Source organism: Chelmon rostratus, chromosome 12 (assembly GCF_017976325.1).
Source record: "Chelmon rostratus isolate fCheRos1 chromosome 12, fCheRos1.pri, whole genome shotgun sequence".
NCBI lineage: Eukaryota > Metazoa > Chordata > Actinopteri > Chaetodontiformes > Chaetodontidae > Chelmon > Chelmon rostratus.
The window spans coordinates 16541047-16563379 of NC_055669.1; the positions used below are offsets into that span (position 1 = coordinate 16541047).

Here is a 22333-nt window from a genome sequence, read left to right on the forward strand (position 1 = left end):
AAAACCCAATTAATTCATGTTTAAGGTCTACATTCATGATATCTTCACTTTTAGGGTGCAAAGCAGTTCACATCTATCACTCTGAATGTTTACTGTGTGCTCTGTTTTCCTACCAAGGAATCTGTATTTGTTGATGTGGAACCGGTCGCCACCCTCAGTCTAAAAGGGGATAATTTAACAGCTTTTTTAACAGCTTGTTTCTGCAGCCTCTGATCAACTAATCAATTAATCAGTTTCAGCTTTAGTACTAACCTTTCGGTAGTTTCAGTGAAATCAAGATCGTAGATGTAAGTGCGGACAGAAGACATAACACAGAAACATAGCCAGTCACACAAAAAGCACATACACAAACAAGAATGTAACATTAAAGTTATTAAGAAAGGGTTTGATCAAACGTTGCTTATTAGGTGCCCTGGAAACATGCTTGTGCTTAAACGCACCGCGCAGTAAAAGGCGGAATTTAAAGTCCACTGGAGGAGAGCCGCTCTGTCAAAGACAGGAAGCAAATGTTAAAAAGAGTAATGATGATTGTCATGCATTGCCTGTGTAACCTCTGGAGCTGGGAGTAATGAAATTGAGCTTTGGATCAAACTGCTGACGATTCAGAGACCAGGAGAGCCTCACACCCCACGCCTGCACTGAGCTTGTGTAGGACAAATGAGCTCAACCGTGTAAGCCACCAGTCAATTGTGCCTCATATCAATTGACATGTTTCCGAAAAAAAACAAGAATGAGGGAAATCAATGCAGCTGGTCAATCAGTGGTAAAACCAGGCTGTCGGCTATAACTCTGATTTGGTGGTGTTGGAGTTATTTACTTGCTTGCCACTCACACAGCATTAGCATTTTCCTCCTCTTTGTTTTGCTTCGTTATTGGGTCTGAGACCGAGGTGGTTATCACTGTTGATGCCAAAAGAGGCTATTATTCACTTTGATTGGATCTTTCTCTCGCAAAAAGATAATGCTTAATTCTACAATTAAAAAATGCCTATCCGGTTCTTTCTAAGAATGAAAAGGTTTGAGCGTGAGGCAATTTTTTTTCTGGAAGCCAGAAAAAAAATAGGCGTGGCGTGGACATGACATGCAGGAGCTGGACGAGCTGGATCCAGGCAATTAATTTAGTTGTTTTGCTGCCGGAACGCCCTGACAGCACACAGAGGGAAAATAAGAAATGCCACAGTATTGAGGCTGTTACTTTGGCTTCTCTGTGTTTGTCAGTATTCAGACATTCATTAACTTTATCAGATTGTTATTACCACAACTTTTGAACACAGAGAAAACTGTTTGGCATGTCCCCCCCTTTCTCTCTTTGTTATGAATGAACAATTGAATTATAATTAAACTGGCTAGGGATGAAGTTAAATGTTTTGAAATTATCTTTTTTATTAAATTAAGTTTTGCATCTCAGTTAAATAACAATTGTGCTGTTGGAGACAGAGAGACTTCCAGTGTATAATTACCAGAAGTCTACAGTTTGACCTTTAGGTATTACTGTTGAATGAAGGAAATCCTGTGCTACATTTTTTTTTTTAAAATATTTATGCTCCGTGCTGAATGACAGCGTGGTCTTGACAAAGTTAATGTGTGATTGCCAAACCATTCTCACAGTTTGTGATAATGACATCCAATTACATTTCACACAGTAATCAAACTCCTGCTTTCATTTGTTTTTACTTATCACTCATCAGTGGATTTGATTAAAGGAAAGCATATTATGAAAAAAAAAAACATAGACATTACCACTACAACACAGTAATTTGATAAGACAGTGCATGTAAATAAGAAAGGCACTACAGGTAAGCCTTGAAGGCTATTGGATAGCAGAAGGTAGAAAAAAGAGAAAAGGCTTCTCTGTACAAAAACCAAAGTGTAAAAGCAGCAAGTTGTGGTTTAAAACGACACGCTTTAAGATGAAAATGGGGACATTAAAACATATTGATGGACTCAGATTTGGCAGATCAGTTCTGGCATCTCTTGACATTTCTGCATCATTCCAGTCAGTGAGTCAGGGACCCCGTGATGCCCATGAGTCACTCTCTTCTGTGTCATATTTAAACTAGGTCGAATACAATTATTTAGTTCAATTCATTCCATCTAAACTTGCAAATGACACCTTCTCGTCCAAGTGCACGCAGTAATCCAACATTTAGAGCTATTTTTCCCCTCTCAGAATCATTTTTTACAACCATATATCACCACAGCTGTGATCAGGTTACTCAGCCAATACTCACATTACAGACTGAAAGGATTCCAGCTAACATAATGAAAAAAAACAGCCTCAGTGTGAAGCCGTGCCTTCTGCCAAGCAGAATCCTCTGATAGTCTCACATAAACGGAGCAAAGCACCTTTAATATCAGCCAGAGCCACATCTGCATGCAGCAGGATGTCAGCCCTCATTACACTGCATTTGTGAAATTATACTGGCTACTGGCAAAAAAAAGGAGAACCAGAAAATGTGCTGTAACGGAGATTTCTGACACATTTTGAAGGGGGTTTTGCAGTGTTTTCCTCCGAATAGCCGGCTCTCTTCAGTTATCAATTATATAGATATATTGATCCATGAGCAAGCTGCAAATTCTTCAATATTTAAGAATTTCAGACTTCATCGTTTTCTCTGTTGCGGGATTTCTTTATCAGAATTATTTCTACTTTGATTGATACCTTCCCCCCGCCTCTCAATACCATTGGAGGTCTACTTCATCACCGGAGGAAAACAATTTCATCCACTGGCTCCACCTCATTCTCCATTCGACTGTAGAGAGAGTGTGTGTAGGGGGGCAACAAGCTTTATATTCCTTTCTGCAGGCTGCAAGTCAACAGACTAAAAAGCATCTCTTCAATCTGTGGAAAAAGGGAGGAGTTGGGTTCTGGGCAGCTACAGCACAAAGGCAGAAACCACCGAAATCTGCAAGTATTGTCTGCCACTGGAGAGAGAGATGGAGGAGTGAAAGATCTGAGCAACAGGGGTAAGCCTCTCCGGATTTTCAAAGTGATTGCCTCTGGGAGTGAAGTCGTCGCTTACATCTGCAATTATCACGTCCATTTATCTATTGATGAAGGACTGGTGATGGTTACGCTTGATGGTTTTTGTTAATGGAGTGATTCAGCTGTTTTTCTCATAAAGGAATCATTATGTAAATCAATTTTACCTCCCCCAAGGAGCTCACTTCCTTTTGTTTATATCCTTACGGCAAAGAATTTTCAAGCCTGAACAGGGGGACAGCTGCACATTAGGACTCCAGTCGCTGCTACCTGGAATTTGAGAAACACAAACCTGGAGATGGTTGTGGAGAAAGCCACTGTGTGTGAATTGGGGCTGCTAAGAAGCAACATTTGGTGAAGAAACGCCTGCCTTGACACGAGCAATTATGGTTGAAGCAGCCACATCCGAATCAGTTGCCCTGGGGCCACACAGGCAAAATGATGCCCAAGAGACCCCTCTCAAAAGCAAAGAGCCCAGCTCGCTTAAGCCAACGTGGAAAGAGATCACGGTGGATTTCATCATGAGGACCAAGATCCACGGTTTGAAGTTTGTCTTCTCTCCGGACAAGTCGAAACCGCAGCGAGTCATCTGGATCATGGCCTTCTTTGTTTGTGTCAGTCTCCTCGTCACCTGGTCCTGGAATCGAATCCTCTACCTGATGTCCTACCCTGCTATCACCAAGATCTACATGGTGTGGGCTCACAACATGTCCTTCCCAGCTGTTACTTTCTGCAATAAAAACGTGTTCCGTGTCTCCACTCTGACGAGGGAAGACCTGTATCACAGCGGCTACTGGATGGACCTCATGTATCCAAATCACACAGTGATGGAGAGGAGCCTGTCCATCCTTAAAGACAGCCACAAGCAGGGTCTCCTGAGTCTGCTGGACTTCAACAACTACAGTCCGCACCCTGATTACCGCATCAACACCACCGAGATGATGGGACGCCTCGGACACCAGTTGGAGGAAATGCTGCTGGAGTGCAGGTTCCGCGGGGAAACCTGCACCTACAAAAACTTCAGCACTGTATGTACAGAAAGAAAGATGGTGTTTGTCAGGTGTGGATTTGATGTTGTTTGCAAGGTGTATTAATAATTCATGTCAGCATTTGACAACGCACCCTCCAGCAGGCACTCTCTCAGGGTGTTTTAAGGTGTCGATGTTTCAAAGCTGCAAACAAGCCTCTCCTGTTTTTACCTGTCAGACATGGCAGCTTTTTTCCTTATTAAACTTGATGTCTTCAAAAAGTCACTCAAGGAAACAAATACATTGTTACCCTCATGTTGTGGTGGAAAATCAATGTCGTGTCATCATCAATGACTGTCTACTTCACACTTTTCTCTGTACAGTTTCAGTATGTTCACCCTGGCGAGTTGCTTTAACGCATTTTTGCTTTATAACCTGTGACAACATGTTAAGGGGGAAAAATTAGAACATTAATAATTCAGATGTCGTAGATCAGTTCGAATTAAAATTTTATCTTCTCTAATTAAACATCTGGAGGGCATGTGGAGTTTATGGTCTTGTTTCCAAAATGCAGCTGAGTCTCCCATTTAAAACACCACACCTGAATGCATTATGGCTTTCATTTGTAAGTAAGCACTGAATGCTGCATGGAGGAAGCGGATAATGTTCAGAAATCCTAGTTTCACTTTTCCGAATGGTAATAATTCTATGAAATACTTTCAACACGAACTTACACCTTATAACGTCATCAAAAAATATTTAAAAGAGCCAAAGAAGAAGCTCCTGCAGTGAGAAGTATGCATGCAGAGTGACTAATTTATTGTAGAGCACCGAGAATAATTTAAATCTGGGAATAATTTAAATCTTGCAGATTTAGAACACCAACCCGTTACTGGCATTATCACATTTAACCACTCGCCTTTGTAGATCTGAGCTTCTAGATTACAGACACATAAAACAATGTAACTGTGACAACTTCAGCACACCTTGAGGCAGTTTGAAATGCAAAGTCCTGCACATGACAAGATGTCAGCTGTCAACGGTGGCTTCCCTGCTCTGCACAAACCAGTGCAGAGCCTCCACCATCTATAAAATCAGTCTTCATGGCCACATTGGAGTCTTGATTTGGATCTAAACCGTGTTGTGTGCTCACATCTGACGCTACACATGGTGTTGCTGTGGTGTGACTGAACAAAGCTCCCGTTTTATCTAAACTTAAATCTGCATCTTTAAAAATAGGTTACCAGTCACTTTGCAGACCTCATTATGCAGCCAGCAGAGGGAAAGGACCAAAGCACTGTCTTATCTGTCTGAGCTGCATGTAAGTCTCTCTGAGTCTGGACATGGAACACTGACTCTGATCTCTCGAGATCAGCTTTGCAGAGCTGGTTGAGCTTTTTGCCATCAGACCTCACCACACTGAGGGGTAAAAACTAACCATCATCCTTCCTGAAACTGCTTGTTGTTTAATGGTGATGACAGATATAGACAGCCAGCAAAAACATCACCCCTGCAGCCATGATTTTTTTTGTCAGGGTGTTACAGTATCATGTTTGACCGCTCTCTGTTGGCCAAGTAAGGATATTTGGACAATCATGATCATTAATGTAGGAAGTGTGGCTCAATTACTCTTGTAACTTTCATTGTAGACTGGTTTATATGAAAGCAACAAAAGGTCATAATCATTTTATGAGCCACTTTTTTTTTTCCTTTTTTTTTGTTAATTTGTTTGTTATTGGACGCTGGAATTTTCTTTGTGAAGCCCAGAAAATGTAAAATATGTCTGTACAATACATTCAGTGGTATCAGTTACCAATTTTGAATATTCAGTAATGAGTAAATTTTTTATTAATTTGTTCAGTTGCTTATAAAATTCAAATCCCTCCCGCCCCTCTGCTAAACTTATCTGCGACTGTGTGTAAGCCATACGTAGGTGTGTCGCACTTTTAAATGGTATGAAACTAATATGGCAGCTGTTTGTAGCGATTCTTAACGCTGCAGGTTTTTATATTGTGTTGAAATGCATGAAGAATAGATATTCTGGTTCCTCAGAGTGTTGCATAACTAATCTGTTCAACAGTTTCATAGTCTTATCTCAAAATGATAGAGTTATCTTGTATTTACCCAACCCCTCAAGCTGTATTCAGAGCAAAGCTCACTTTATCCCAACTGTAGGCTGGATTGAAAATGTCACCATATCTAATCATGATGCACATTTTTTTTTTCTTATTTGGCGGAAGACAGAGAATTTTCCAATCACAGGGAAAATACATAAACTCGAATAAAAATGTCAGTCTATCAACTGTGAGTGCTGAAGCGAAATCTGAAAATAAATAACTCACGTGGATTAATTACATCAGGAAGATATTTGGTGTGAGCAAACCCACTGTAGTGACTGCACATCAAATGCTAAGCACCGCGGAGCTTTACTGGCACAGGTTCGGACTCTTAAGAAGTTTGTGAGTCAGGACACACAAATGTCTTTTTCAAACCCAATTTCGAGTTTGTTTGTGTGTCCAGAGAGCTTCCACCTCAGATGCTTCTTATTTAATGACAGCGAGCTAGTGCCTTCACTCTAAGTTACTCAGGGGAAATTTGGAGTGAAATTGGGTAAAGATTGATAGCTACTGCCGCCGCCGCTGCAAAGGAAAGCTCATTAATTTCCCAAATCATTGCCAGGTGCCTGTTTAAAGCCGGTGCTGCTTTCTTTGGTAATCACAAAACCTCTGCAATGATTAGCCGTCCTGCACAATTACAGGCTGACATGTAATACATCTTGTACAGGTGCACAGTTTACCACAGCACAGTCTGAAGGCTTTGACTTTTCATTTACGCTCCTGTTTTTCCTGTGCCCTTTGCAGATCTACACGCGCTACGGAAAATGCTACACATTCAACTCCGGATTAGACGGCAACCCTCTGTTGACAACGTTAAAAGGCGGCACGGGGAATGGCTTGGAGATCATGTTGGATATTCAGCAGGATGAATACCTGCCGGTCTGGGGAGAGACAGGTCAGTGCAGCTTTTTACGGTAATGTTTTAACTTGCATAAACCTTTTGTTGGGTTGTAAATCTCAACTACTCTTTTAGTCCTTTGTCATTGCTAAACATGTGGATGTATCACTTGATATATAGATGACAAAATCCCAAGATTTTCCCAGGTCGTCTTCTTCACTTTATTGCTAAATGTCTGCAGAATTAACTCCACAGAAGTGACGTACTAGCATGTTTAATAGCATATTATCTTGATATGTTTCTCCATGTCTCCAGCTGACATCAGGTCTAATAAAATGCATTCAATGACATATTGTCTTCAATTTACGGCAGACAACTATGCCACTGAACCATACAATCATAAAGCAGACAGCATGTAATAAAGCGTTGGTTGCAAATCTGTTTAATAGCGGTCCACCTCACTAACATATGAGTGTCTCTCTGATATTAGCTTTCAGCATGGGGTTTGGGAGCACTAAGTATCAGTGCCAGAGCCAAAAAGCGGGCTTCCACAGGCAACCCGTGCTTGTTGTTACATTTTCTGGCGTGCTATATCCACAGATGAGACCTCCTACGAAGCGGGCATCAAGGTTCAGATCCACAGCCAGGACGAACCGCCCTTCATTGACCAACTGGGATTTGGTGTGGCCCCTGGTTTTCAAACTTTTGTGTCATGTCAGCAGCAACTGGTACCTAATGTTCAGCCTCCTTCCCTCCAACCTCGACCTTTTCTTTTTTCCTGCTCCGCTTCATTTTGTGTTTGTCCCCAAATCCTCGCCAGCCAGTGCCCATTACCTCTGTGTCACAGAGCCTGGAGCAAAATCACATCTTTGATTTACCTTGTGAGGGAAATGTTGTATAAACACCCTGTTTTTTTGGGTACATGAAACAGACGAATTACAGCAGCCAAGGCATATTGTCAGAGCAGGGCCAAGTAATGATTGGATTCAAGCACACAAGCATACTGTCCTTATCTGAGCCAAAAGAAACTCAGACCACACAGAATGCAGAAATATCTGGCAGCTCGCAGTGTTTGTTTTACTTTTCATATTGAGCTACTTTTAGCATGGGAAGAAAAATATATAAATCCAGTTTATTTGAATGCTGTGAAAAGTGGCGCATTCGAAGATGAAAAACTGTGAGGAAGACTCACAGAATTCACACAGCCAGGGCTAACAGGCTTTAATGATCAAAATGTTACCTCTGATTAATAAGAAATAAAGTGTTTGAACAATTTCCTATAATTAACACCCTTCAGAGAAATTGTTAAAGTAATATTAAACATTAGGAATAATTTTTCTCGCCTGAATTATTGCTAAAATGGTCTGTAGGCAGCATTTAACCTACATAAGGCTTTTTTAAAGACTCACTATAAATAACTGACCTCTGAAGACTTATTGTATCTTCAGGGAAAGATGTTAAAATGATCAACATGTCTTTGATGTTGAAGTGAACCATTAAAAGAAGCCTGGTCCACCTGTCATCGTATTAGTTTATTTCCCAATTCCAGCACTTTAAGTATGTGTCATTAGATGAGAGAGATGACACTTGGCTATTTTGGAAGACGTGTTTTAAAATGTGCGATGATTTAGGGGCACGGTAAAATGAGAGATTTAGCACATGTATCAAGAGAAGCAGACACTGTTAAAGATTAGATCTTAGTCCTCAGCTATCCCTTCACTGCCGCCAGTGCGGGATGAAAAGTAAGAATTGATCAGAAAGCCTGTGTGCAAGGTCTTAACCCTGAGCTCAGATTGATTTACTATTCAAAATCTGCTCTGGTCGTACATTAAATATGTGATGTTGCCAAGACAACAAATTCAGATTCTTTTTTTTGGGCTTGTATAGCACACGAGCTGAGCACCAGTCATCTGGTTTTCAAACGGAAGCAGTGACAGAAGAGGGGAATGTCATTGTAAGCCACAAGCAAATGGCGCCTGTGCCACAAACATTTAAAAGTTTTTGTTTTCGGGATTTTAGATGTCAGGTTTTTGCAACAATTACCTTTGAGATGAAGTGGATTTTTGTAGTTTGCTGCAGGGTCATTAAAAAGTCCACCGCATAAGCAGTCCTTGTGAAGTCCAGAAGTAATGGACACTCCAGCGGCTATTCAAATTCCTAATTTTAACAATTTATTGAGCCTAATTTGAATGATTTTGCTCCTAAAGTTAATGGTCTTGGTCAGTTCATGAGCATGAGATAAATGATCACATGAAATCTTCCACCCTTGATTTAGCAGAATAACATGGGATGATTGAGGCAGGGTTTGGTCTCCTGAAACAGACACTTGGACACCACAAAGATGACAAATGTTATTTTTGGGACGCAGCTTTGAAACATGTAATGCCTCTGTCTCACTCTCTTTCTCTTTCTCTGTACGAGTGTCGTGAAGTGCTCCGAGTGCATCATCATTCAGCCATCTCTGAGAAGTGAACCCGATCTATTAATCACCATCACGGAGATTCCTCGTGAAAGCAAAAGTGCACGGATTGTCATTTATAATGATGACACGCGCGCCCACACCAGTGACAGCTAAAAGACGTGTTTACGACCTAAAAGATGGGCTGAATTAATTAGGCTGTCGTTAAAGCCTGGCCAGAATTAATTTCAGTCAGTCTCCCAACGAGTACAGTGACACTGCTCTCAGTGTAATAATCGACAGCTGGCTGAAGCACTTATGATCTCAAGACTTTTCATTTGTTAAGCTTTTGTCAGAGGAATTTAATTTTTTATGGGAGGCAATGACTTGTGAGCTCAGAGAGGACTGTACCACCAAATTCTGGACGGGAATTATGTAATGGTTGAAACCGAGGTGTGTCCTCACTCAAGCTTGAGTGGATGTGAGAAGAGAATGGCTGAATGACAACCCACCAGCACACCAATGCTGCAAAGCCTTCACGCACCACTGGGAGTTGTAGCTGTTTGGTTGTTATACTGACAACAGGCTGCCTTCCTGTCCGGGGGGTTCACCACTTTCTGCCCCTTGCCTTGCTGTTGCTCCTCTTTTTATTTTGATAATGATGTGGGCTGTGTTCCCTCACCCCCCCCCGCCCTAGATGAGACGTCCTATGAGGCCGGCATAAAGGTACAGCTTCACACTCAGTCAGAGCCTCCTTTCCTCCATGAGCTGGGCTTCGGGGTCGCCCCCGGCTTCCAAACGTTCGTTTCCACCCAAGAGCAGAGGGTAGCGTATGACTGTCTGGGCTTGCTGCATGACACAAATTCTGTATTGTTAAATAGCTACACACCCGCCATCACGTTCCTCACTCTCATCTGCTGGTCCACCCCTCCCTCCCCGAGGAATGGAGCCATCTGTCCCCCGTCCGTGTGGCTGAAGCAACGACATGCAACAACATCTGCAGTCTTTCCTTGTTGCCATTGTCTTCTCTGTTTAATAGGTATTAGTAAAGAGCAGCTAATGTGTTTCATTCCAGCTTTGAGCCGTTCATCCAAGTCTGTATCTCCATCAAAGCTGTTGTTTGGCTTCACCCCTTCACTGCCATGTACACTTCTGTTAACCTTCCTTTTTTTTTGTTCGTCGTGCTTTTATGTGTTCTCGGGGCGATCCACTGGACCGCGACTTAATGTCATCTGGAGGGACCAGACAATGTGATTCATTAGGTTTTATTACCCATGAGGACTCTTGCATCAGTTTGAAGTCTGGCATTTATTGCACCGGGGTTTTATCTCCAGTGTAACTCCAGTTATGAGAGTCTGTGGGCTAGAAATGGAGTTCAATAAAGGCTTAATCATGTTTACCAGTTTAAGTCCACTCCTGCAGTGAATTCTACTCTATCTCTGTCACTTTTTATTGACTAAATGACCGCGAGATTGTCAGAGTTAGCCTGCTTAGAGCCGGTGGAGACGATGGGGGAATTACAGTGAGCCGTAACGTGACAGTAGCATTATCGTTTCTGAGTGAAGTTTGTCAGGAAGGAGCCTTTGGCATTGATTGTTGGCTAGCTCCCACTGCAATTAGTGGCTACATGCTCAAATACCCAAACAAGCATCGGTGGCCCTCATAAATAATTGCTTATTTTTTGTGTTAAAAATGAGTAGTATGCATTCATTAGCATAAATTGGTGCAAACAGAACTTTTAAAGTGGACTGAAAGTTCTGTTCGGGCTTAAATGTGCACCAAAGAAGGGGTTCCTTTAAAGCGTTAAAGAGAGCACTAACAGATTGCGCGCACACACACAAACACACACACGGGACACATTGCTGCAGTTATAAGACGAGCGCCACGGGTTTAATGTTTAGTATGAACCAAAAGCTTAAAATTCAGGCATTAAATATTCCTCATTAGTGGGCTCATTTAGAATTCCCTGAGATTCTCATAAATGTAATGACCTGCTCTTCACCTTTTAATGAGAGTTTTACCTCTAATGAGACTGCAAACTGATTACACACTACATCATCACTTCATTTTTAAACTCGGGGGGCAATGCGGGCAGGGTGGTTTTGTAATAAACTCTCATCAGTTTAGATTAGAAAATCTGAACAGCTAATTGACGATAGAGCACTACCAACAATACTAGATACTTCCAAAGCTTCTGGAGAGTAGTTAATTCATAAGGTTGTATTTATTTATCAAATATTTACCATTAAGTGGAATGAAATGCTCTGTATAATGTCCATTAAATTCAGTTCAATTCATGTATTTGTTCATTTGAAAACTGTAAACTGTTTATTGTTCTGTTCTCAGGGTTGTAAGATTTGTCCATTGATTGTGGTGTCCTGTCTGAAACTCTGTATATTACAGATTTCTCTTAAGCTTGCCTCTATTCCCATGGTATTCTGCTTCCTACCGGGGACTAGACTTGCATCAGTAACGTTCTGCATGATGTCTGCCTGCTGCTATACATGAGCAATAACGTTGGTCTGACTGGACATGTACCAGTATTGTGTCAGTGTACATTTTCATTTAAGTGCTTCTGTATTTTTTTATTTGATTTTATTTTTTATGTGTGAGACATTTGTTTTGGGCTTTGCCAGCTTGTTGTCCTCTTTTGTACTTCAGCTGTACTGGGCTTGTATTATGTTTTTCGTTGTAATCCTGTGTGCAGATATACTGAGGGAAAACATGTGCTGTTTGCTCTTTCAGCTTCAGTACCTCCCTCCGCCTTGGGGAGATTGCAAGTCTACTCCCATAGACTCTGAATACTTCTCGACGTACAGCATCACCGCCTGCCGCATTGACTGTGAAACCCGGTACCTGCTGGAGAACTGCAACTGCAGGATGGTTCACATGCCTGGTATGATTTCACAGGCTTCAAGGCTTGAGCAATTAAAAAATATGGCATGCACGTGTTTCCTTATGTTGTTTTTTTTTACATTACTGTTGTAATTACTTTGACTTTTATGTTTTTTCACACAGGGACCTCAACAGTTTGCACACCTGAGCAGTACAAAGACTGTGCTGACCCAGCTTTAGGTGAGCCCATGCACTTTACTGCGTGAATATGAAACGTTAGTGTGATAGTTTTGCATTAATGTCTGAATTCAACCAAGTGTTCAGCAGCAGAGCCATGAGACCATTCCATCCTTTATGTAATGTCTCTGTAGCTTTAACTTGAAATTGCTTTAATCTCAGACAGTGCTGAAGCAAAATAATAAAGTGAAATTATTGTTAAAAAATTCCATTAGGAAGATTTGTGATGTGTCCATGCTTGGCTGGTATCAAATAAATCCCATAGAGCTTTTTTCTCCCTCTGTGTTATAGCTTCAGTCATTATTTGCTTTCATGGAAAGTGAACGATGGCAGCGAATGTAGTTTTTGTGTGCAGAGATATTTTCAGCAGACACTGAGAGCCTCTGTGTGCAGGTTTGTTTGATTCTTCGCAGTGATCACAACATTTTTAAATGACTTTGATCATCCACAGACTTTTTGGTAGAGAAAGACAACGATTACTGTGTGTGTCAGACCCCCTGCAACATGACTCGCTATGGCAAGGAGCTGTCCATGGTTAAGATCCCCAGTAAGGCATCTGCTAAATATCTGGCTAAGAAATTCAACAAAACTGAGCAATATATTGGGTAAGTATTATATGGTAGCAGTCAGTTATTCAGATCTCAGCCTCTTTTCATTTTTCTGTTGATGGATGGATGTACTGTGGCATAGCATGACCTGGGTCTCCATCGTTCACCTTCAATGTAACAATAATGAAAGATAGTTGCACAGGAATTGTGAGATATCATTTGATGTAATGTGAAATCGTCCAAAATAAACTCTCTTGGGTGTGCTCTTGTCTGTCCTCTCCCCAGAGAAAATATATTGGTCTTGGACATCTTCTTTGAAGCTCTGAATTATGAGAAGATCGAGCAGAAGAAGGCCTATGAAATTGCTGGGCTTCTCGGTAAGATTCTCGCAGTTCTCAGGCTCATTGCGACAGAGAAATGTGGTTGACCTCAGTATCAGCACTCTCAGCGGGCCCCCACCTCACATTTCACATTGCACGCTTACGCCTGGTGCTTTGAGGTTTTCCTCTTTGAACTCGTGAAACAGGCTGAACACATTTTCATAATCTGATGCCTTTGCAAGGGCAGCCGGGATGGGTCTGATGAGAAGCTGGGGCTGGATGGACACTTTTGACAATTCTGCTCAGATTACTCTGCGAGATACTGAATTGGAAGTGACAGCGCAGGGAATGGTTTCACGCACCATTGTTCAATTACCGTACCTGACGTATCTGTTAATCTCTCTTTCTGTAGGTGACATTGGTGGTCAGATGGGGCTGTTTATCGGAGCCAGTGTTTTAACGATACTGGAAATATTTGACTACCTATACGAGGTAAAGTGATGGTTTTCACCAATTAAAATGTAAACCTTTAATTACTAATTCAGTTTGTTCTAGCCCTGGTGTATATAAAGGCAAATATTTCAGTGTAACACTTTACAGCTAGTTGATTTTAGTTTTTATACCTTCTGAAATAAGTTAAAGATATCCATTGAATATATTTGTACTGCTTCTGTTTAATCTGAATGATAATGAATAGTTTGACATTTTGCGAAAGAAGCAAGACTTGAACTGGGAAAACAGCGAGCCTGGCTTTGTCTACCTCCTGGAACTTTTAAAGCTTACAGCAACATCTTATATCTGATTTGTTTCATGAGTTGCCTGTCAGCTGCTCCTGCCATGAACTGTCCAACACATTACCTCCAGTAAAATTACTTGTAGTTCTTGCTTCAGTTTTTATACAGATAAAATTAATAATATATAACTTTTAACTGTTGCTGCATCCCCCTGTTCCCAGTCTTTATGCTAAGCTAACTGGCTGCTGGCTGTTTACTGAACAGACATGAGAGCGTTACCAGCTCATCTGACTGTCCAATAAGCTTATTTCCCAACATGCAAATGTATTTGTACTTTTTAATATTTAATTTTGACGTCACTGACCATGATGTTAACCATGTGTGAGTAATGTCTGTCCGATGTTTTTGCATTTAGGTGTTTAAGGATAAGGTTTTGGGTTACTTCATACGCAAGAAACGACCACAGCGTTGTCAGAGCGACAATCTGGTAATTTTAGCCTCTCAGAATGCATTTGATTGAATGAAATGAATGTGATGTGATTAGAAGAGCTCAGGAACAATAATAACAAAAAAAAAAAACTGCTAATACTGGAAATGCTTTTAATGAACAGCACCAGAGAGGAAGCAAAGCTATGGGACATGATGTCACCATTAGTTTCAATTTCCCATGCAGAAAAGATCGAAAACATAAACATTAAAAATACATAAATGATGTGCTTATTGCACAGTATTAATGCATAATCAGAGTATCCAATGGTATATACACACACAGTACTCTTTCTTTACATATTGAATATTATATACAAAAATGTGCAGCAGTTTTATAGATGGAATGCAGATGAGTATTTACAAGGAGAAAACTGACCTTGTAAGCCTCTTTTTCTGAGCTTTGTTGTGGTTCACTAAGTGTTTTACTGCTTGGGCTCCCTGAAACTAAAGTGGATGGACAAGTAGAAGTGAATTGCCTGACCTGCTCTCGATTAACTCATGACTTATAAACTGCTCTTACATTCAGTTTATAATTACCTGAGCTGATCCACAGACCAACCCACTTTTCAGCATATACACAACATGCAGTAGAGCAGCCTCTCGATGTCACCCTCAGTCGTGTAATCACGGCTGACTTCGAGCTGAAAAAGGCTGTTTCTGTACTCGGGTTTTACTTCTTTGTGTCTGGCAGTGTGATCAGAGCAAGCTCAGAACGGATTCATGTGAGAGCAGAAGAATGAGCTGAAAGCCGAACAAGATTAAGGGGTCTGGAGATTTTATTAACATTTCATGATCAACTCATTTTCAAAGCCTTCAAGGCAATGAAACCCATTTTAACTTCAAAATGAAAACCAGAGTAATGTGAGGCATTTCTGTCCTGCCCTAAATCACAGCATTTTGTAGAGCCCAGTGGTTCAACACTGCGTCCAGAGGCACCTCCACGTCCCTGCAGACTGTTATGTAAGCTTTATACAGAGCAGTTGAGAAATTATTTATAACTGAAATGCACCTTCTTAATATCAGTAATCAGCAAATGTTGAGCTCATACTGCTGAATCAAACCTTTACCAACAGATGGAATGTCAGCAGTTGTAGAGCCATTAGTATATTAGTATTTTCAGTAAAATCTTTAATTGATGTCATTAATCCATTTCATAGAAGTTATGGTTTTTCACCTTTAGCTCTTTCCTGGATGGAGCTCTCTCACAGAACAAAGTGAGAATTTTCTCTCAAACTAAATAAATAGATAAATAAATCCTGAGGAGTCCCACAAGGAACTTGCTTGGGTCCCCTTTTTTTATTTTTTATAAATCATCTCTAAATATAAACTGCAATAACCACTTTACCCAGTTCTTTCTAATACTTGGGGACCACTGGTCATGTCTCAAGTCCAAATGAATGCCTTTAATCCCTCTCTGCAGCTCATTGCAGGGGTGGAAGCGCAAACAAAAGCAAAAATGTTTACTCTTTTCTGATGCTGTTTTAATCAAAAGCATTTAAGCAGATTCTTGTTAAGCGCAGACAACTGGTTTTGTCCCTGAGTGTGCTGTATCTGCCAGTTTGCATCCAGTCGTATTGGCAGAATCTTGGAAATGCAAGTGCTAATACTTTGTTGTGTGTCGCACAAGCCCAAGACTTTTTCATTACCAGCAATTGGACATGAGCTTCTTTTTCTTGAAATCGGTGAAAAAGCCATGGGTTTGTCCCTGCATGTGGATTGAGTTCTTGCATGCTCAGTTGCCTCGGCTCCAGGATTTGGTTTGGCTGATGTGGAGTAAAAGATTGAACTGAAGTTGTTTCATTCTCTTTTGTAGAAGTGTAGATATGTTCACTTAAGGCAGCATGAGTTCTGAAGGAGGTTATTTTAGTCAGTCTGGTTTTTGGAGGATCAGTTTTTTTTAAAGTGGCAGTAGAAGAAGCATTTATTTAGTGGGCTGATATTTACAGTGTGTCATGCTTATACTGGAGTCTTACATAGTGTGTTATTTACTGTGTTCTGCCCCATTCATGCCATATATTCACCTGCTTCCAATAAACCATCCTTTTCTACTTCCTTTCTCTCATATTCAATAACTGTTTCTCAACTAGTCCATTGTCACATCTCCACTCAAACAACCAGACAATAAAGTAATGCATTTAGTGGTTTGTTAGACTCTATTTTAAGTTTGACTTCAATTCTCCTCAATGATCGTCAGCACTTACGGACGACAGTGCTCGTCTGTTGTTTTCCCTGCTTATCGGACAAACTCAAAGCTCATTTCGAACAGCCGTCCTCCTCCAGTGCTTCGGTGATATCACTGAGGGGAAAATGTTCTCTTACAGAACTCCCTCACAGGTTTATTAGCATTTGCATTGTGTTTTATTTTCATTTCAGTCACCCTCACCCATCTTTCTTTTCATCATGTCTATTCCAGGAGTTTCCAGAGAACCCAACCAGCCCTGGTGTCACGCCTAATCATGCCCCCAGGTAGCACACCCCATTGATAATAGATGCTCCCTCCCATGCTGTCCCTCTCTTTCATACATACTTGATACCATCTCATACATCGTTTCCTCAGTGGCTACAGATGATTTGGTTGGCTTAAGTAGACAGTCAACAATAAAGAGGGGTGATCACACAACTGCAGTGAGCATTTCTAATATCGTTATAGGTTAGTTTGGTGTGTTTCAGTATTATCGGCTCAACAGAAGACATGAGTTGGTTGGATTCTCCAAGTGCATTAAGATTTGACTCTCTGCACTTTGCAAAAGTTGCTCCTTCCACTGAATAATAACGATGCTTTCTTTCCCGTAGGATAAAGCGCAGTACTCCTGTGAGCAAAGATTTTAAATTTATTGAATTGTTGTGCAAAAAGCTGAACCACACGAGAATCCAGTTGTTTCCCTGCAGCACAGAGGTCCATTTAGAGGCATTGCGGTTGAGGCTCATGCCGGATAACATCACTAGATGCATTACTTTGTGATGTTATCACAGGTCTGCATGCAGTGAGTTTGCACAGAATATAAATGGTTCTTTGTCTGCTGGAATAGCGTTTTTTTGCCAATGGGACAACCAGTGGTTGTTTTCCATGTTATCTACTCATGGAGCACATACAGGGAAATGCAGACATATGTGGATATTTCAACTTCCGTAACTATAACAATTTAACATGCTAGTGTAAAAACAGGACTAAAAATCTGCTGTTTTTCTTTCTCTTCTCCCTCCTCTCATTCATCTTTCCCCCACCTTCCCCTGACTTTTCTTTAAACTCTCTTTTCACTGCCTGTGAAACATATGCGATGTGGCCGATCTTGGAACTTCCAAATCTGTTGTATTCATCCCCTCATCATTGCTCACATATGTTTCTGTCATTCACGATCACTGCTCACCCATTCCTTGTGTCTGACGCCCTAATGACCATCAACCTCATATTTTTTTCTGTTTTTGCTCTTTGTTTGTTTCTTTTTTCTTTTTTTTTTATTTCCTCCACGTCCCTCCATCGTCCTGGTCGCTCTCATTTTACCTGTGGCTCATTTCTTTCCCACATCATCATCATCACCATCACCCCCTTCATCACCCCTCCCTTAACCCGGTTGAACTCGTCTTCCGTCCTTCCCTTCCCTCTGTTTTGCAGAGCACCTGTGACACCCTCCGGAGTCACTCGGACAGTCTCGGATTCACGCCGAACATGTTACCTCGTCACCCGACTCTAGGCAACTTTGAGGAGTTTGCTTGTTGACAACATAAAGTAGGGGTTGGGGGCGGGGTGGCACATCCGGGGACTTGACAGCAAACTGTGAAATCATGTATGTATTGAACAGAAAACTGCGGAGTGTACAACTCAAAAAAACAAAACAAAAAAAACGTATAGTAGAGTTTATCAATGCCTGAATAGAAATAGAATACTATCATCAGAAGAAAAAGAGACCACTTCCAAAACAGAACTCAGGTTTAACTGCCATGTCAAGGCATCAGTGTTAATTTATTCATGTTTCATTATGTGGATTTGTTTCTCTTACGTGGTCACTCGAGAGTATACAATCAGTGACGACAAATGTGCCCAAAGAAGGGATTCTGACCTGTGTTGAGATGAGTTACGTGGTACTGTTGTGCTAGTTTTGCTGTACACCAATCCAAAAAGAAGACAAAAGAAGAACACACGTGGATTGGTATGTGTAGCATTCCGGTTTCTTATCTGTTACGTCTCCGGCGTCTAACCAACGTCGTGTTGAGTGACCTTATACTTGTCACCCGGCCGAACGGCTTTTTTCGAAAGCTGCTCAACTTAAGTGAGCCGGTTAGAAGAGCTGCTCACACCTGAATCAAAACACTACGCAAGTGTTTAATGTTGCCTTTTGCTACTACGAGGCTGTGATGTGTCTCATCAATTAGACGACTGTGCTTATTTGATTTAAAAACAGAAGAGGAACTTGATTATTTGTGTATATGCAAGTATCTAGTTTTGTTCCATGTGGATCCCAGGACGACAGAAATGACTGAAATGGATGTTTTTGTTGTTTAAGTCACTTTTTACATGCGGTAAGGGTCAGAAAAAGAGAATCAGGAGGCCACACAAAGGCTGTTGATTGTATCTTTTTACCTTTATATAGCTGACATTTCAATTTTCACTGTTTTTCCAGTTTTTGGGGGGACAGTGTCGCCCTGCTGACTGTCACAAAAATACTAGCATGCAGCTTGCTGTAAAAGTTGGCCCTATTTTACGTAGAATTTATTAGAGAAACAATCATCCTTTATTTTTTGCCTTTTTAAGAAGTCTCAGTTATTTCTCTTTGTGTTAAAGGTGTTCATCAGCACAATCCCCTGTGATAGTAATCTATTCTCTATGGAACATAAGTAGAGTTTAAAAGGCTTGTCGATGACATTCCTAAACTTGACAGAAATTTGTAAATACCCGCAATCAAATGCCATGAAGAAATTCTATACCACTCATGTGAGACATTGGTCAAATATATATCTATTTACTGTATATATAAATATAGATATATATATATAGATAAAAGTGTTTCTTCATCTGTTTATACACCAGAAGGAATTTGGACTTTCTATCTGGGTGGACCGTAAGTGTCTTTGAGTTTCTGGTGATTATAACACGACTGACAAGTAGATAGACTTTATTAGATACAAGAGAATTGCCTCAAAACATCAAAACCATGCACCTCAGCCCCATTCAGTTCAGCTGATTTATAACAGAAATGCATTGTACAATGTTACCATTGTGTCCTTTTATTATTATTATTATTATTCCAGAACATGTAATAAGTCACAAATAACAGTTTGTGATGTATAAATGATCAAGTATAATAAACTCTATATTTACCCATCTTACTCACGTACACAACTTTTCTTCTTATCTTCGTGTGAGTCTACTTCCTCTATTGTCAATGTTCACTGTTATTTAAATCCTTGACACTACAGTAATGGACTTATAGGTACATAGCCTCACTATATACTTTATTGAAAATTCAGAGAACCGTTTTGTTTTTTGTTGTTGTTTTTTTTTTTATTTTTTTTAACCTGTGAAACTTTCAAGTATAATGCCAACCAAGTAACTGGTGTTCATAACACTGTAGCTTTATTACTCTGTTGTTGTGTATTAGATGACTGTTGATGTGAAGCACAAACCCTTGGAGATCAGCCATCACTTGAAAGCCAGTGACCGGACGTCTATGGTTGTGACTACCTTTTATGGCTCTAGTTTTAACCACACACACTGTTACACGCGGTGTGTTCACTGCTCCGGCATTAACGGGAATAAGAGCGTACTCCAACAGGAGGCCGAGATCACCTCGTGCAGAGACTTTATCCGAATGGAAACTTTTCAGGAAACAGAATAAGGTGAATCAGTGGCGTTGTGTCATGAGCAATAAGTGCACTGAATCAGATACAACTGTTATCAAATTTACACAAAAATATTTGGGATCCCCATTTTCAAGTCATGAGGTACTCAACAGCTGGAATGGACGTAGACTGATCAGCTGCCAACTGCAACGCAGATGTATGATATGACGACTGTATATTAACCATCATTAGCTAATAAAGGGACACAAATGCCAATTCATGTTACATGATGATGCTATTCTGATGCTGCATTGCCATGATGATTTAAAGTGTGTGCGTGCGTGCGTGTTAGTGTGTGTCTGTCATGTTGCCGGGTTAAAAAGCATAAAAAGGGCCCAGAATTTACCGCAAACTGTGGCTGAAGGATTTGTGGAAATGTCCTGGGTCTTTACCTCTGTCTCTCCCCACCCCCTGCCTTACTACCAGTCAAAGAACAGCAGAGTGTATGTGAACTGGCAAAAACTATTACTGAACTCTTTGTGCTCATTAGATAGTCCTCAACTGATATTTACTGCATAGTTACGGCCAAGTAGGAAACCGTATTCTAAATATTTCACCCAACACCTACATTTGAACTATTTTACTCTTAGAGATCATAATTTATGTCACATCACCCCATTTCCTTCCTTGCATGACCATTGTGTATTCCTATTATCTCTGGTCTCTTAATGTAATCTTAGCCATGCTATTCACTTTGTAAGGTCCAAACTGTATTTTTGGAGCCAGATGAATCAAAGTGGTGTTCTCCACATCATGTGATCTTAACTCTTTAAAATATATATATCTATATATATGTATATCTCCTCCTCAAACCAGGCTTGGGATCGTGCAATACTCAAAAAAGAAAGATATTGTGAAGATGTTGGAAAACGGCAATATCCTTCACTTTTTCTGGATTAAATGAACATAATGTGGCTTGAAGTGAAACTAAAATGTGCCTTCAAGACTGGTTCTGACACTAACGTAAAGATTTTCATGTTCACAGACATCTGGGGAAACTGCAGTTGCTTCATCTGGCTCTATGTGCTTTATGTGCATTTTATTGTAGATATGTGATTTTAACTCTGAACTGTACATTAAATAGTTAATACACACTTAACTGTGTATCGTAGTCGGTCTTAAGTCAAAACTGTCACAAGCGTTTCAACTCATAAACCAAACTGGGTGCCAACTTAAAGGTCCTGAAAACGTATTCTCTTCATCACAGTCTCACTGTGAGTGATGGGAGTCGGCCTGAACGCTAAATTATTTAGTTTGACCAGTTTTGTTTCTCCTTCATGACACATTTGTTTTTTTTGTCTGAGCTCATTCAGTAAAGGTGGGCAGGGCTCAGCTGGAACACAGACTTCATGCACCAATCAGAACGTTGCAACATTTGAATCCAGTGACAGTTGGTGAGTTTTTCGTTTATTTCGGTTCTGATGGGGCAGATTCGCTGAGTTTTTGACGTAATACCTGTTTCTTCTTATCTGAACTTTCTTACTCAGACATTTTTTTAATGTTCTTGAGAAACACTTGCCTTCACATGGGTTCGTCTTGTTCGTGTTCGGGAGTCCATACAGTGTGGACATTGTGGTACTCGTAAATTTTCTGGAAGCTCAGAGTTCATGACTTGTGATGTGTTTGGTGGATGGTTGAGGTAATACATTGTAATATTAGTCGTGCAGTTTTTCTTCGTAATTTCATGTCTGAAGAAAATGTTGATATTGCTAAAAACCTAGTTTTCCCTCCATTATTCTGCCCCCGCATTTCCTGCTTTACGTTACAAGCTCGCTAGCTTGCTAAATTGTTAGCCTCTGTGGCTTCGAGGCTCAGACAGTAACGTCCATGTTGCTTTTGCTGAGCAGCAGCATTCTCATAATTTAACCAAGCAAAGTCCTGACTGAAGGCAGCAAAAAATATTAGATTTAAAACCAGAATTTCAAGGCCTTTATGCAAAGTTGACACCCAGTTCCATGAAACCTAGCAGCCTAGCTTGGTGTACACTGAAGCTGACAAAATTAGAAGTCAAAAGCAGGGTGAGATCCAG

The 22333-nt window shown here is 40.6% G+C and overlaps 1 protein-coding gene across 2 annotated transcripts in view; it reads left to right on the top strand.

Annotated features, from left to right (window-relative positions):
• asic1c (acid-sensing (proton-gated) ion channel 1c) overlaps positions 1 to 18199 on the top strand; it is an 86943-nt gene extending 68744 nt beyond the window's left edge. The window contains exons 1-12 of one of the 2 annotated variants that reach the window (XM_041949120.1): positions 3369 to 4010; positions 6812 to 6962; positions 7506 to 7633; positions 12049 to 12199; positions 12322 to 12378; positions 12827 to 12980; positions 13209 to 13300; positions 13656 to 13735; positions 14393 to 14464; positions 16554 to 16592; positions 16880 to 16932; positions 18080 to 18199. In XM_041949120.1, coding sequence (XP_041805054.1) covers positions 3369 to 4010; positions 6812 to 6962; positions 7506 to 7633; positions 12049 to 12199; positions 12322 to 12378; positions 12827 to 12980; positions 13209 to 13300; positions 13656 to 13735; positions 14393 to 14464; positions 16554 to 16592; positions 16880 to 16932; positions 18080 to 18158 — 1698 coding nt within the window. In that variant the 3' untranslated portion in view covers positions 18159 to 18199. Of the gene's footprint in view, positions 1 to 3368; positions 4011 to 6811; positions 6963 to 7505; positions 7634 to 12048; positions 12200 to 12321; positions 12379 to 12826; positions 12981 to 13208; positions 13301 to 13655; positions 13736 to 14392; positions 14465 to 16553; positions 16593 to 16879; positions 16933 to 18079 lie in introns of those variants that run through there. The other variant, XM_041949121.1, reaches the window with a different exon arrangement.
• The last annotated feature ends 4134 nt before the right edge of the window (positions 18200 to 22333 follow it).